Source organism: Dama dama, chromosome 5 (assembly GCF_033118175.1).
Source record: "Dama dama isolate Ldn47 chromosome 5, ASM3311817v1, whole genome shotgun sequence".
In the NCBI taxonomy this organism is placed as follows: Eukaryota; Metazoa; Chordata; class Mammalia; order Artiodactyla; family Cervidae; genus Dama; species Dama dama.
The window spans coordinates 89,185,894-89,203,097 of record NC_083685.1 but is presented as its reverse complement, the minus strand read 5'-3'; the positions used below and the strand labels follow the sequence as shown (position 1 = coordinate 89,203,097).

The 17,204-nt window shown below is 41.9% G+C and overlaps 1 protein-coding gene and 1 pseudogene across 1 annotated transcript; one reads left to right on the top strand and one right to left on the bottom strand.

Annotated features, from left to right (window-relative positions):
- Positions 1–1,060: 1,060 nt before the first annotated feature.
- On the bottom strand, positions 1,061–4,621 carry LOC133055592 (U11/U12 small nuclear ribonucleoprotein 25 kDa protein). The gene is made up of 2 exons (XM_061140740.1): positions 4,616–4,621; positions 1,061–1,877 (listed from the first exon to the last, which is right to left on the bottom strand). Exons 1-2 carry the CDS (start codon positions 4,619–4,621, stop codon positions 1,383–1,385), a joined length of 501 nt encoding a protein of 166 aa, XP_060996723.1. The 3' UTR covers positions 1,061–1,382.
- A 9,240-nt stretch (positions 4,622–13,861) lies between these two features.
- Positions 13,862–14,294, top strand: LOC133055902 (protein cornichon homolog 4-like; annotated as a pseudogene).
- Positions 14,295–17,204: the final 2,910 nt, after the last annotated feature.

Sequence of the window (17,204 nt, the reverse complement as noted above, 5' to 3'; positions counted from 1 at the left end):
TCATAGGGTTATTACCCCGCCTCTCGACGTTCGGGACGTGACGGCCTCGGCTCTGCGCCCCGCCCTCCCTCCGGGTGAGCGCGGGCGTTGTCCTGGGGACCCGACCGGTAGCTGGAAGAGCGCGGGGGCGGAGGAGGGGGAGGGGCCGCTGCCCCAGCCGAGGCCCCAAAAGCTAGGGTGGAGCGTACCGACTGTGCGTTTAACTGGGTCTGGATTTCCTGGCCCGGGTCCCAGCATGATATTTATAAGTTGAAGCACCTTTGAAAAGGCAAACCGAGAATTGTATAATACATATTAGTCCACAGCGTAAAGATTGCATGAAATTTAAACTGACTGTACTGTAGGGAACAAAAAAGACATTTCAGGTTTCAACTCGGTTTGGCCACCTCCCCAGCCTTCTGCGCTGGGGAACTGAAGGTTTCACGGGTAAAAACAATGAGAAGACAAGGAACATCGCTAAGAACCACTCGTCCGGCCGCCAGCGTTCTGACGTGAGCCAGTCAGTTTTTGGAAGGGCCGAGGTGACCCGACTTGAACAAGGAGACACTGGGCAGGATGGCGTCCCGCCTCAGCGGGAGACCTCCTGGGCGGCCTTTGTCCTGCCTGCTCCCTGAGGCCGGACCTTCCTCGGGGCTGCAGCGAGGCTGGCAGTCAGCAGTGTCGTGGCCACTGGCCAAGGCAGACCCCCACCGAATCTGCCCAGAGGCAGCTCCTCCTTCACCCAAGGCCTAGGCCTCTGGGAGGTAGCTAACCATTCCCACAGCAGGGATGATGCAAGTGTCAGTGAGCCAAGTTGGTTCCGGTTTTCAGAAGACATATTTGCACTTTAATGGGCTCTTCTGTGGACTCTGAACCTAGAGAGTCTCCTTTCCCAAAACTGTTTCATCTTTTGTATTCCCTACCCTAGTGAACACGTCCAACCAGTCACCTAAGCCAGAAGCTGGAGGGTTTTTAGACTCCGGCCATTCCCCGTGTGGCTTAGTCAGTCCACAAGCCCTGCCAGTATTTTCTCTTAAACTGTTCTGGAGTCTGTCTTCTCTGTTTTTAAACAGCTGCCAGTGTTTTAATTCGAGAACTGTTTGTGTCATCTCTCTTAACCACTCTTTATAACCCCACACCCTAAGAAGTCGCCATCAATACCTTAATGCATTTCCTCCTAGTCTTTTTTGTTGTTGTTGTTGTTTTTCAAAGCAAACAGGGTTTATTCTGTACACAGGGCCAGGCCCATAGCCCTGGGATCAGGGTTCACTTGAGAGTCCAGCGAGTCCAGCTGGGGTCAGGCTCTCTCCCACCCGTCTGGGACAGGGCACAGTGGCCCAAGGCTTCCTTCTGCCAGGGAAGAGCTCAGCCGCCCACACACAGAGCTGTCCAAGTCTGGAGATTCATTTCTGTCTCAGCTTTTTGATGAAAGACACCTCATCCCGATTCCGGATACCATAATCTCGGAGTTTCTTCCGGTCTTCTGTGAGCTTCTCTCCCACGGAGGTCAAGTGGTATGTCCTCCACACGTAGGACCAGCTGATGTGCTGAATGCCTCCCTCGCGCTCCTGCCTGAGCTGCGCGTATCTCTGGATGGCCTTCTTCAGGTCCAGGACTGTGGCATTCTGGACCACAACCACAGGCATAACTTCTCCATCCGTCTTGCACACTCGGACTGTCATTGCTTGGCCGTATTCTAATGCTATTTGGGAATTAACCTCTTCTAAAGTAACCTGGATCGGACGGTCGCAGAGCAGCGGGTCCTGCACAACCATGGCCAGGCCCTGCTGGAACACGTCCACCGCCTCGGAGTGCGGCAGCGCCTCCTCCTCCTCCTCCTCGTCCAGCGGCTCCGGCCGCGCAGCGACCCGCGGCTCCTCCAGGGCGCCGGGTTGCTCCTAGTCTTTTAAAGATTTACTAGCTGTGTGTCCTTGGGCAAATCAGTTAATCTTCTTATGCCTCAATCTTCTCATCTATAAAATGGAAATAATATTACCAACTTCACAGTTTAGAGAATTGAATTCATTAAATTATGAATTGAATAATTGAATTAAGAAAAAACATTTAGAATAGGGTCTGGCAACAAAGTGTCAGATACTAAGTATAACATAATTGTTAGATACTATTTTTTCATATAGTAATCGCAACTGACTGCAAAATTGAAAGATCAAAATCTCTTAGAAAATAAGGAATTGGCAAAGAACCATAAAAAAACAACATCAAGAATGTGTATAATCAAAATCATAAAGAATAATTCTGGAAAGCATTGACTTCCAAAACAAAGCTGATCCAACACTGAAAAGAATGAATCTCATTCTTGAGTTATTTAGAAAACATTGCTGCTGCGTAGTTATCTACCAAGGCTGATTTAGTCATAATTTTTTATGTGGATATCATTATTGAAATTCTTGAATCAACATTTACTATCTTGAAATATAATCTTTTAAAAGTTTACATCCTCTCTTATTCCATTTTCTTACATCTCAGCAAAATGTTATATTGAACAGTCAGGCATTTTTCATGTAGTTATCTCTCTCAAGGGTGTGTTTTTCTACATTTTCGTCTACTGCAGGGAAATACATAAGCATAAGAGAGGGGAAGCAAAATTATTACATTCCTTTGTTCAAGGAGAGTAACCATTTTCTATGTAAAGAATTAGAATTTTGGACTAGACTACAATAAAATTTGAATCTTGCTTTTTTTCCTTTTTAAGATAAAATAATATTTTCCTATGTAGATTGAAAAAACTTTTCACCACAATCATTGTAGGTAGTTTTAACTTCATTTGGAAGTGAGTTTTTTCCTTTCCTCTTTCAGAATATGTAGTACTTGATAGTGCAGAATGGTGGGCTTCTTCTGTAATTAATCTTTCATTACTCAAATGGATAGTGTAGGTATATTTCCCTTGATATCATGACTGTGTCCAATTCAAAATTGTGGCCTGTTTTGAGAAAATCCATACTCACCAAAAGCTATAACATTTCAGGTGGGTTGCTGTTAAGCTGTGTATCTACACAGGTCTCTGAAGTTACAAACATCTAAATTAGCGTTAAATTAGGAAGGTTTCTTGCAGGATCTTATTTCTGAATGTATACCTTGATGAGAGTAGAAAGTGTCCCCTTCCTATAACAAAGGGAAGCAATATTAAAATAACAAGCATGACTTAAAAAAAAAAAAAACTAACAACAACACTAATAATTGTACAACAGAAGTTTGAAGCCTATCACTACCAGAAAAACAAAACAACAAACCAACATTCAAAACACCAAATATTTTATTGTTCCCTAGTATTTTTTATTGTTCCCTAGTATGGTTAAATCTCAAAGATGAAAAAAATTGCCACTGTCTTTTGACTCCTTTGACCAAAACCAAACAAACAAAAAAGTTAAGAACAGCCTCATTGTTTATGCAATAGAAGACCTGCTTGTGTGTCTGTTTGTTTTGCTTTGGGGACCTTTGTATTATTGCTGCTACAACTCCCCCAGGCTAAGCCTAAGACTTCATCCAAAATTATTCAGTGCTTGGGTCTGAGAGCAGGAGTTTCAAATCTTGAGATTATGGAGTGAAGTCTGGGATCCTGGATTTGAAGAGTATGGAATTTACTCAAATTTTAGCTGGAGAAGCATAATTTATACACATAAACATGGGCACTAATAAACAGTAAAAAATACCTCAATAATTATAGAATATACAGGAAAAATAATAGAGCCCAGAGGGAAAGTCTGGAGGCAACCCTTTTGGCTGTGGTAGTCTTGCTGGAGATGAAATGTCTAGAAATGCTACACTTTACCCTGCTGCCTTAACTTTTCACTATTCTTCCTGATTTTTTTTTTTTTTTTGGGTGGGGTGTATGACAGTGTGGTATGAGCAGAATGTTAGTATCAGGTATTCAAAGATGTGTAATTTGATCTTCGTTTACATCTATACTCAGAATGGCTAAAAGTGTGGGAAATGGTGTAGCCAGTCTAGATGTTTCTCCATCTATTTCTGAGCAAGAATTCTCCCAGCAGTTCATGGGAAATTATCATATTATTTATACATCCAAAAAGATAAGCAGAGGTCCCAGTGTTCTGTAGGCTTCTCAGAGCTTGTTGTTGAGCTTGTAACAGGAGGGAAAGGGGTAGGGCACAACTTTTGAGAGAATGTCATAGCCCAAGGACACAGCATAAATCAATCAGAATCAAAGGGGTCCAAGATGGCAGAGGAGTCAACTTCTAGCCCTTGATCTTCTCTCAGCAAGCTATCATGACAGTTCCAAGGCACCATCAAGAGACCAAAAAGTGGCCCAACTCCTAGAAATCTCCAGCCCTTCCCCAAAATAGTTGGAATAATCCTCCCTCTCATTAGCCCATGAAATTACCCAGCCCATGAAAGCTACCCAAGCCACGTTTCAAGGCCACACTTGCCCTCTGTGATGGGCGACACTCTGTCTGTGGAGCATGCTTCTCTCCGATTCTGAGTAAATCCTCTTCTTACCTATCACTTTGTCTCTCACTGAATTCTTTCTGTGATGAGACCAAGAACCTGAACTTCATGAGGTCCTGAAACCAGGTACCATGGGGTTTTGGTTGGGTTCAAGTCCCAGTCACGTGGGTTGAAGTCCCAATCTGAGGTAAACAGTTTCAAGTTGACCCACCTCCATCCCCCTCCTCTCCATACCCCCAGACTCAAGGCCCTCACACACTGTCCGTTAGCTCAGTCCTGGACCTTCAGGGGAAATCAGTATAAAATGGAATATTCCATGCTGTGATGGAGATTTCCTCATATCATTCACTTTTATCTTCCTGATAGAACTTTGCGTTTTCATTTTTCTAAATGTCCCTGCCTGTGACCATTTACTAGAGATTATAAGGAGAAAGAAAATTGTCTTTCACGGACTGCATGAAAGGCAAGGGTTTCTCTTGTCCTCCCCTCTATTCTTTGTTTGGGAAATGCTTCTGTACTCTTACCTCCAGTTGCCTGATTTGGGGATAACTTTTTTTTTTTTTTTTTTGGTTGTGCCACACAACATATGGGACCTCAGTTCCCCCACCAGGGATCAAACCTATGCCCCGACATTAGAAGTCTTAACCATAAATTAAGACTGGGGAAGTCCCTGAGACAGTTTTTTTAAGTCAACTGTTTCTTTCTCCCTTCTTGTGGAGGGGGCCAGCATTGGCTGGAATTTGAATCTTTCTCCTCAGAGAGTTCTGTGGACAGAACATAAGCTGTCTATACTTGAGCTGCTGTCCGAGTCACTCTTGCCCTGATGGAACAGATTTGAAAGCAAGATCTTACAATTGGTGACATCACTTGCTAACATATGAGTCATCGTTTCTTTTAGGCTGAAGGATTTCTGACTGATTTCCAACCCTTCTCCATATAATTTCTTTCTTCTTTTTAAAAATAACTATTTATTTATTAGCTGTGTTGAGTCTTCACTGCTCTCGGCCTCTTCTCTGGCTGCAGAGAGCGGGGGCTGCTCTTGGTGCTGCAGGGCTTTCTCATTGTGGTGAGTTCTCTTGTTGCAGAGCACAGGTTCTAGAGCACAGGTTCAATAGCTGTGGCACACAGGCGTAGCTGTCCTGAGGCATGTGGGAGCTTCCTCCCCCAGGGATGGAACCCGTGATTACTGCATTGGCAGGTGGATTATTTACCTCTGAACCTCAGGGAAGCCCTCATTTCTCTTTAAGTTCATTTTTATCTTCCATCCTGTTTTACTTTCTGAGTTTTTTTCCTTTCTTTGAAATGAATTCTCTTGGTATAATGATAAAGCTTCACTTTATCTACTTGGTTTTAGGTTCTTTGAGGGCTATGACCTTTCTTTATCTTGGTGTCATCTTTAGGATTTTGCAGGTAATTAACATTCAATAGATGTTTGCTGAATGGAATTGAGTCTTTCATCTAACTTCCCACTCGGGTATTTGAGGTAAATTTAGAAAGCAAGTGTTATTATTACTGTCTTTACAAAAATTAAGAGAAATCAAATTCAAAAGTTTGGCTAATAGGAGAGTTCAAAGACTGAGGCAATTGTGATTGAAGCCAATTTAAAAAAAAGATTGTGTGACTTTGTGTGTTAGTTTTACCTGCAGAAATAAGTGTATTGAAGAAATCATCTCCAATGTATAGTTAGGAGTCTTTGAGATTAGCATTTAATTTCTCCAAAGCATAAAATCATTTTCAGACTCGTAGCCGCAAGAGACCTTAGAGATCATACAACATAACCTTATTTTATAGGTGATGAAACAAATACTGTACAAATGAGTTTCTCACATTCATACAACTAGTTACTAATAAGAATGAAGATGGGGCACAACTCTGCTCGTGAGGAGTCAGGCACTTTCATATTGCACACTAGTTCTTTTCAGTTCAGTTCAGTCGCTCAGTCGTGTCTGACTCTTTGCGACCCCATGAATCGCAGCACGCCAGGCCTCCCTGTCCATCACCAACTCCGGGAGTTTACTCAAACTCATGCCCATCGAGTCGGTGGTGCCATCCAGCCATCTCATCCTCTGTCGTCCTCTTCTCCTCCTGCCCCCAATCCCTCCCAGCATCAGGGTCTTTTCCAACAAGTCAACTCTTCGCATGAGGTGGCCAAAGTATTAGAGGTTCAGCTTCAACACCAGTCCTTCCAATGAACACCCAGGACTGATCTCCTTTAGGATGGACTGGTTGGATCTCCTTGCAGTCCAAGGGACTCTCAAGAGTCTTCTCCAACACCACAGTTCAAAAGCATCAATTCTTCGGCACTCAGCTTTCTTCACAGTCCAACTCTCACCTCCATATGTGACCACTGGAAAAACCATAGCCTTGACCAGACAGACCTTGTTGGCAAAGTAATGTCTCTGCTTATTAATATGCCATCTAGGTTGGTCATAACATTCCTTCCAAGGAGTAAGCGTCTTTTAATTTCATGGCTGCAATCACCATCAGCAGTGATTTTGGAGTTCAGAAAAATAAAGTCAGCCACTGTTTCCACTGTTTCCCCATCTGTTTCCCATGAAGTGATGGGACCAGATGCCTTCCATCTCCCTTCAGAGTGCCACTCATTAACAAAAGACAGAAGCTATGTCTTTTTAAAAATATTTATCTTCTTTTCTTTCAAATTTGAGTCTATATTAAAATACTGTTATGGGGTGTTAAATATCTCAGCTGATCTATTTCCTTTGTATAGACTCACTTGAATTTCATAGAATTTTATTGCTAATTTGTCTCAGACAGAAAAGAATCTACCTGCAGTGCAGGAGACTAGGGTTTGATCCCTGGCTTGGGAAGATCCCCTGGAGAAGGGAATGGCAACCCACTGCAGTATCCTTGCCTGGGAAATCCCATGGACAGAGGAGCCTGGTGGGCTAGAGTATATGGGGCTGCAAAGAGTCGGGCATGACTGAGCAACTAACACGCTTTCAAAGGGACCTTAAGGTCACCTAAGATCACACTATCAGTAAGTGGTGAAGTTGAGGACCAGAACAAATGTCATCTCCCTCAAAATCCATTGCAAAGAATTTTATTCTTTTCATTGTGAAGAATTTCTTCCTTTTTTTTTTTTTGCATTTTTGGATCATGTGCATTAGTTCAATTTGTGAGTGTTAATAAAACGGAGATCCATATTTGTTTTGAATTACATATCAAATGCCTGAAGGGGGATTTGGAAAGAAAGTAAGAAGACAGAGCAATTGGATGTTTTGGCTTTTTTCAAAAAATAATTTTATTTTGTAACATTTTTTTTTTTTTTAAATTTTATGTTGGAGTATGTGCTGAGTCACTCAGTCATGTTGGACCCTTTGTGACCCCATGAACTGTAGCCTGAAAGGCTCCTCTGTCCTCGGAATTCTCCAGGCAAGAATACCCAAGTGGGTTGCCATTCCCTTCTCCCTTGTAGTATTTTACAAGATTGTGTTTTACAAGTGTTTTACAAGTCTTGGTTTACAATGTTATGTTAGTTTCAGGTCAACAGCAAAGTGAATCAGTTATGTATGTAAGAGCAATTGATTCTTAGCCAAAGATAGAAAACATCCTAATCATATGCTTCAAATACTAGGACATTAGAGCAGGAGGGATCCTTAGAGACCACATGAACAAGCCCTGTTAGTTCCAGATGATGCTGAGGCTCAGCTTCACCAAAGTCACACAGTAGGTTATTACCAGAGGCAGGTCTAGAATCTAGGTCCCTGGATTCCCCATGCAGGAGGCCAGTGTTTTCCAAAGCTCAATCATTTGAAAACTACCTTTCCAATTTGTCCAAATCCACTTATCATTTGTGTTAGGATTTACTTAATATTTTTATTTGAATCAAGTTATTTTTAAAATTAAATAATATGTAATGTATTTTAAAACTTCCATTTACTCTTCAGAAAAAAATATGGCTATTATCATAAATGGAAAACCAGTGTTGTTTGCTATATCAGAAGACAAATATAAACATTAAAACTTTGGCTATATTTCTAAATTCTGCTTAATTTCTCCTCTTGCTGAAAGCATGTCTCCTGAGGTTTACGCTCTTCTTAAAGAGAGAAACAGCAAGTGTTAGAGACCCCAAATGAGAATTACTTCTTGATGTAATTAAAGGCAATTGAAAGGAAACCTCTTTCCCACTATGCATTTTTGTCACGTATGTGGCAGCTAAAAAATGTTTTGTATGCCACCAGCAACTCATACTCCACATTCTGGGCAATACTGCCCTAACCTATATAATAGCATGTATTGAAAATGCATTTTGACCCTGTGCTTTCATTCTTGGGTTACACTGTATTTTATAAACATTGATTGGCTCTTATCTAACCTGTGTCTTAAGGGCATAGATAGTCGTCTCCACCCCCACCCCACTCCCCCATCCCCCGCCCCGCCATCCACAAGAGGAATGAACTGAGTTCCAGAGAGGTTTGGAGAATTATCCCTGCACAGCGATAAGCTTGAGGGAGCCCAGGGCAAATAAACTAGGCTTAACTTCCTGATAAGGATTTGGCCTGCTTCCTCCCCTTGATGTGATCTGGGAACCTAGGAGTTGTGCAATCCTTATGGTTTGCTCCATAAGACCATCCCAATGGAGAAGAAATGCAAAAAAGCAAAATGGCTGTCTGAGGAGGCCTTACAAATACCTGTGAAAAGAAGAGAAGTGAAAAGCAAAGGAGAAAAGGAAAGATATTCCCATCTGAATGCAGAGTCCCAAAGAACAGCAAGGAGAGATAAGAAAGCCTTCTTCAGCGATCAATGCAAAGAAATAGAGGAAAACAACAGAATGGGAAAGACAGATCTCGTCAAGAAAATTAGAGATACCAAGGGAACATTTCATGCAAAGATGGGCTCGATAAAGGACAGAAATGGTATGGACCTAACAAAAGCAGAAAATATTAAGAAGAGGTGGCAAGAATACACAGAAGAATTGTACAAAAAAGATCTTCACGACCCAGATAATCATGATGGTGTGATCATTCACCTAGAGCCAGACATCCTGCAATGTGAAGTCAAGTGGGCCTTAGGAAGCATCACTACAAACAAAGCTAGTGGTGGGGATGGAATTCCAGATGAGCTATTTCAAATCCTGAAAGATGATGCTGTGAAAGTGCTCTACTCAATATGCCAGCAAATTTGGAAAATTCAGCAGTGGCCACAGGTCTGGAAAAGGTCAGTTTTCATTCCAATCCCAAAGAAAGGCAATCCCAAAGGATGCTCAAACTACTGCACAATTGCACTGATCTCACATGCTAGTAAAGTAATGCTCAAAATTCTTCAAGCCAGGCTTCAGCAATACGTGAACTGTGAACTTCCAGATGTTCAAGCTGGTTTTAGAAAAGGCAGAGGAACCAGAGATCAAATTGCCAACATCCGCTGGATCATCAAAAAAGCAAGAGAGTTCCAGAAAAACATCTATTTCTGCTTTATTGACTAGGCCAAAGCCTTTAACTGTGTGGATCACAATAAACTGTGGAAAATTCTGAAAGAGATGGGATCACCAGACCACCTGACCTGCCTCTTGAGAAACATATATGCAGGTCAGGAAGCAACAGTTAGAACTGGACATGGAACAACAGACTGGTTCCAAATAGGAAAAGGAGTAGTCAGGCTATATATTGTCACCCTGCTTATTTAACTTATATGCAGAGTACATCATAAGAAATGCTGGGCTGGATGAAGCACAAGCTGGAATCAAGATTGCTGGGAGAAATATCAATAACCTCAGATAAGCAGATGACACCACCCTTATGGCAGAAAGTGAAGAAGAACTAAAAAGCCTCTTGATAAAAGTGAAAGAGGAGAGTGGAAAAGTTGGCTTACAGCTTAACATTCAGAAAACTAAGATCATGGCATCTGGTCCCAACACTTCATGGGAAACAGATGGGGAAACAGTGGAAACAGTGGCTGACTTTATTTTTCTGAACTCCAAAATCACTGCTGATGGTGACTGCAGCCATGAAATTATAAGACGCTTACTCCTTGGAAGGAATGTTATGACCAACCTAGATGGCATATTAATAAGCAGAGACATTACTTTGCCAACAAGGTCTGTCTGGTCAAGGCTATGGTTTTTCCAGTGGTCACATATGGAGGTGAGAGTTGGACTGTGAAGAAAGCTGAGTGCCGAAGAATTGATGCTTTTGAACTGTGGTGTTGGAGAAGACTCTTGAGAGTCCCTTGGACTGCAAGGAGATCCAACCAGTCCATCCTAAAGGAGATCAGTCCTGGGTGTTCATTGGAAGGACTGATGCTGAAGCTGAACCTCCAATACTTTGGCCACCTCATGCGAAGAGTTAACTTGTTGGAAAAGACCCTGATGCTGGGAGGGATTGGGGGCAGGAAGAGACGGGGACGACAGAGGATGAGATGGCTGGATGGTATCACCGACTCGATGGGCATGAGTTTGAGTAAACTCCCGGAGTTGGTGATGGACAGGGAGGCCTGGCATGCTGCGATTCATGGGGTCGCAAAGAGTCAGACACGACTGAGCGGCTGAACTGACTATGGTTTGCTCCAGTTGTCAAGCAGAGGGTTGAGGAGGGTGGGGCAGAGGCTAGCCTTTAAACTGAGTCTGGCCCTTGCCAGGTTAGCTGATTTAATCCTCCCAGTGCTCATATCCCATTTCATAATTTCAAAGAGACTAAGTAATTTTGCAAATTCACATACTGGTTAGAGGCAGAGGCAGCACATGAACGCCCCTTCTGACTTCTTAAGCTCATGTGCTTCACTGACACCGTGAAATTATACATTCAGAGACCTGGGTTCTAGGCTTATTGTGCCACCGGTTTGAAATGTAATACTATTCAAAAGATCAAAGGATCCTGAGCCATTATCAACCCTGTTTGCTTTGTCCAGTCATGGGCTTCCTTAGTTTTCTCACTACCTCCTCCAGGAACTCAAGTGGATTCATGTAGTAGCCCCCTAACTCCGTCTCTCTTCCCTGCATAAGTACCATTTAGCCCTTATCTTTATTTTGCATCACATGTGCTTAGTCACTCAGTTGTGTCTGACTCTTTGCAGCCCCATGGGCTGCAGCCTGCCAGGCTCTTCTGTCCATGGGATTCTCCAGGCAAGAATACTGGAGTGGGTTGCCATGCCCGCCTCCAGGGGATCTTTCTGACCCAGGAATTGAACGCAAGTCTCCCACATTGCAGGTGTCTGAGCCACCAGGGAAACCCATTTTGCATCATGCTGTGACATTATTAGAGCAATGGCAAACTTTGAGAAATTGGTTTAAAAAATTGAAATTTCAAAATTAAATGCTGTTAAGAATCAACATAAACCAGATTAATTTTTGTAATGTGTAGAAATGACCCATATGAGAGATAATTTATAAATTGACTTGGCTTTCTCCTAAACCTCACCAGGAATGCCTTTGCTGAGGGGTGGGGAGGCAAGTGTAGGCTGAGAGGAACCTGCTTAGAGGGAGGCGGTTAAGAGGGAGATTGAAAAGGCCTAAAATGAGGGGAGACATCTTAATAACCAGGAGTTCAGGGACTTCTCTGGTGGCCCAGAGATTAAGACTCTGAGCTTCTGATGCAGGGGTGGGAGGGTGTGGAGGGGTGGGTTCCAGCCCTGGTTGGTAAGCTAAGATCCCACATGCCCCAAGGTACAAACAAAAACAAATAAAACAAAACAAAAACAGGAATTCAAAAGGACTTGGAATGAGGAGCAGAGTGTGAGGAGAGAGAAAAAGATGGCAGGGAGTGGGAGGACAGGAGATGACAAGGGGGAAAGGACAGGGGCAGTTTTCTCCTCTCTGCAGCTCCTTAGCCTGGTTCCTCTGCCTGTAACACCTCCTGCGTGTATCCCAGTGTCTTCTCCCGTCCCTTGAGTTGGCAGTGCCCTCAGTCAAGTAGAAGACAGAGGCTTAATGCTCCTTCTTGCTCCTTTTGGACAGCGGCTCCCCCAGCAGCCTGCTGCCCTGGAGAATATCATCATCTTCTTTTCCCATTTCAGCAGGTCCTTCATAAACACTTTCTCCTTCAACCCCCATGGATGCCCTGCCCTACAGTGCTCACACTGCCTAAGCCATGGTGCCACCATCTCCATGGTCCATGTATCATATATTTTAATGCACAAGCTTTGTAAAGTATCTGAGGATTAACTTCAAATGGGGAACTAAAGGTTCCTCCATCTTTCAGTGTTGTTTATTGAAATATGGCCCAAAGGTAATAGACCCATATCACATGAGGAGCTAGCAAGTGACACATCCTTCTCAAGGGCTTATCTAATGACATCATTGATTTTGGATAATTCATTTACCATTTATTTCACCCCCCAACACAGCCTGCTATACACACATACGTACAAATTCTAATCATTTTCTTTTTTTGTCAATAAATGTAAAGATTGTGGGTGGTAAATGATGTTTAAGAAGTTGGGACACCCTCTGATATCAGTGCTTTAAACTAGTAATTTTCACTGGAGTGATTTCAGTTTTATTGACAGACAATTTGAAAGCACAAAGAAAGTGTATTCAACATAACAGCAAGGAATAGTGAAAGTCCTTGAGTCAGTGACTAAGCCAACAAATAAAACATCTCATTGTTTGCAGAACTCTTGATTTGTCCTCTTGGGAAAAAAAAAAAAAAAGTGATTTCAAACCCAAAGTGATTTCAAACAAACCTCTCTTAAAAGGAATTAAAACTTGAGGAAGGCAAGAAGGAATTGAGTGTATGCAATCTGAGAAAGGAACTTGTCTTCAGGTGCAGACAATTTCCATCAAAGGAAAGAACCTGCAAATGTGACCATGAAATCAAAGTTTCTTCTCTTTGAGGAGAAGTTCCAGACATTAACTGAATTTGTAACTAGTGGAGGATTTGTGCCCAAAGGAGTTGATAACAGAACGAAATTGACCTTAAAAAAAAGGTCTCTAGGAGGGAGCCCTTGGGGAATTAGAAAACAGGAAGATAACCAGTCATGGAGCAGAAGGAACCATAGCCTGGAAAGTACATCATTTGGGTCTGGAGAAGTAGCAAAGTTCAGTGGGAAAAGTCTGAAACTTGAGTCTGGAATTTGAGTCTCTCTTGCTGATGATTCACATGATTTAGAATACGCAGCCGTCTGTTTCAGCCTTAGAAATGCCTGCTGACTAAAAGAGAAAGTATGTGTGAAATGCTTTATGCCTCTAGATGGAAAAACTATGTGTAAAGGCAGGCTAGTAATGTAATAGTTTCTGTTCAGCTCTCAGGCTTCACTGAACTCCTTAGAAATTTATGCAGCTGGAAATTACCAAATGATTTGAGGAAGAGACTCTGAATGATGGAGGAACAGGCTTATAAAACAGGCTTATAAAAGCAGGTTTATAAAACAGATATAAGTGAATTAGTAATATAATACCTAGTATTTTATTTCTTTGAAATAGGACCAATAAAGCTGATGAATACACCATTTGTTTTTCTTCTGCCGAAGTAGAACCATTTTCCTGCGGCGGCGGCAGCGGAGGATGGAGGCGGTGGTGTTCCTGTCTCTCTCCTCGACTGTTGCGGGCTCATCTTCCTTTGGGTGTACTTCATAATTACATTGTCTGATTTAGAATGTGATTACATTAATGCTAGCTCATGTTGCTCAAAATTAATCAAGTGGGTAATTCCAGAATTGGCTGACCATACTCTTGTCACTGTACTAATGCTCATTTCATTGCACTGGTTCATCTTCCTTCTCAACTTGCCTGTTGCCGCCTGGAATATATATCGGTACATTATGGTGCCAAGTGGGAGTATTTGACCCAACAGAAATACACAATCGAGGGCAGCTGAAGTCACACATGAAAGAAGCCATGATCAAACTTGGTTTCCACCTGCTGTTCCTTCATGTATCTGTACAGTATGATTTTAGCTTTGATAAATGACTGAAGCTGCAGCAGCCGTGATTGAAGTCAGCCTACACGACAGTGCATGGTTGAGGAGCCAGAGACTACTTAAGTCATCCTTAGAACCATGACCATAGCAGTATATTTTTTTCTCTTTGAACAAAAAAATATTTTTGCTGTATTTTTACCATATAAAGTATTTTAAAAACATGAGAAAAAAAAAAAAGAACCATTTTCCCTGAAATTTTCCTTATGTCTTTCTTGTTGTTTTCCTCCCAAACTTATCTTATTTTCTCTTTTTAAAAACCTCTCTTGCATTTACTCCTTTGGGGGAAGGTATTGTAAAAGGGTTAACTACCTAACTTTTTTCACCAATGCCTTGACTTAAATTTGTCCTGATATTTCTAAATTATGTTTCTATATATGGACTTGGGTGGAACATAATAAATGCTAAGGGAAAGGCCAATGAGGAGGTAGAAGGATGGGCAAGAAGTTGAAATCCAAGGACTTGAGTCATGAAAAGGAAATGATAGGGGTTAAAATATAATCAAGCTGTGAGAAGAATCAGAAGTTTTTTCTTAAATGAAAATTATTGTTTATGGCCGTCACTGTCCAGAACTTAAGGCTCCTCAAGTCCATGAAACATGGCTCTGGAAGGAGATGCTTCAATGTGTTATCTTGTTTCAATAACTTCTTAAGTTTCCATTCATTCAGTTCAGAAGATACAGAAAAGAGAAGGCAGAGAGCTGGGGAAGAGAAACTTGTTGCCAAGATTTTCTTTCTGTAGCAAAGGACTCTTAAAGAAGGAAGAGCTCATTCTCTTATCCCTTGAAATCTTGTTGTTTCATATTTCTCCACAGATTTGACCTTCCTTTCAACTTGTATTGGAATCTCTCCAGAACTGAATTCTGTTGTCCAACTCAAATGATAACCTTTCCTATTTCCTTTCCTCTTGTCTGCCCTATTACAAATAGATGGCATGGACTTGGCTTTTTATTAAAACTTTCTTGTAATCAGAGTTTATTTTTATCAAAATGCTTCATGCATCTAGTTTAGGGAGTCAAATGATGCTAAAAAGACTTCTACCAAAAGCACCATCTCCTTGATGGTCTTGGATCCCACTCATCATCATTTCCAGCCACCCAGAGGCAACCATTCATCCGCTTAAATTGATCTCTTCTGATTCTTACCCCTGTATTTCTAAGAAGAATATGTATATCATCTCTTTATTTTGTCCCAGAGCAATTTTTTATATAAGCTAGGAAAGTGTGAAAACTTAAAGAGGTGAGCAAGCTGTTTATTTGATCAAATTTATGATTCTTCAAAATTCAGGTATTGAGTTTTTTTGTTTTTTGTTTTTTTTTTTTTAGTTCTACCACTTTATTGCTACCAACCCATTTCCCTCCACCCTCGTGCACACATGTTCAGTCATGTAATCCCATGGACTTCAGCCTGCCAGACTCCTCCGTCCATGGACTTTTCCAGGCAAGAATACTGGAGTGGGTTGCCATTTCCTTCTCCAAGGTATTGAGTTTAATTGATTAGTCTTCCATGTACAAACCAACCTACAATACACTATTCTGAATGATAAAGTTTCTTTTTGCACAAATCCCCCAAAATAATGCATTTACCCAACTATAAAATCAGTGTATATAATACAATCATCCAGGATTCAATCACAGACTCAGAACCCACAAAAGCAGAACCCACTAGGAGCTGTGTGTGTGTATGTGTATTCTATATGCATTATATAGAATCTTACACAATTGTGTGACTTAAGGAGTCTCTGTAAAGCTGTCACACCTAATCCTGAAGCTTGAAGACTTTAGGGAAGGCAGCTTGGAAGAGGAAGTAGATATAAAGTAAGGAGGATTTCCCTGGTGGTACAATGGATAAGAATCTTCCTGCCTATGCAGGGGACATGGGTTCAACCCCTGGTCTGGGAGGATCCTACATGCCTTGGAACAACTAAGCCCATGTGGCACAACTACTGAGCTTGTGTTCTAGAGCCCAGGGGCCACAACTGCTGAGCCCACATGCTGTAGCTACTGAAGCCTGCGTGCCTAGAGCCCATGCTCTGCAACAGGAGAAGCCATGGCAACGAGAAGCCCCTGCATAGCAACAAAGATTAGCCCCTGCTCGTGGCAAATAGAGAAAGCCCACATGCAGCAACAAAGACTCAGAACAGCCAAAAATAAAGCAATAAGTCTTTTTTAAAAAAGATATAAAGTAAGGCAAACCAAGCACAACCTGGAACCTACAAGCTTGAGCTAAAACTTGAGCTAAAACCCCAGGAGGACAGACTGAAACCATGTCAGGTCCCACTGCCTCTGACCTTGATGGTATAGATCAAGGAAAAGCTGTCCCCCTCAGTATGTAACTAGCTCAGGAACTGCAAAAGCTGGAGAATGATTCAGGGGAAGGTTGAGCAGGTGTAGGTACAGCCACTGTCCCATGCCAACAAGATAAGCCAGCAGGTAAGCAACAATGTGAGCTACGAAGTGGCTACTTTTTGCTTCCAAACCCCAAATCTATGTAAGAATGTCTTGTGGTTCACCCTATCCAGAAACACATAGGGAATTTTGAGTAATTATTATTATCATAATAAGTAAATAATTCAAGATTCAAGTATGTTTCCTGCCCCCTTACCAAGAGAACAATGGAAAAATCAGCTAACTATCCTGGGGCCATGTGTACTCTGGGAAAAATGACTTGTAAGAGGAAAAAAAGAAGAACAATGCTATTTAATTCTTGGAAATTACCTAGAGGTCCATCATCAGGGATATTTGCCCAGCTCCTTTCTACTGCCCAAATTAAGATAACTGCTGGATAAGCTGAGGTTTCTGAAATTGTATTCCATAAATTTTTGATAAAATGTAGCAGAGCTAGGCTTTGGATTCACAGCCTTTTCATTTTCAATCAGCATCTTATTAAAAGAAAACAAAAGGCCTCCAAATGAATCATCTCTGTAGTAATC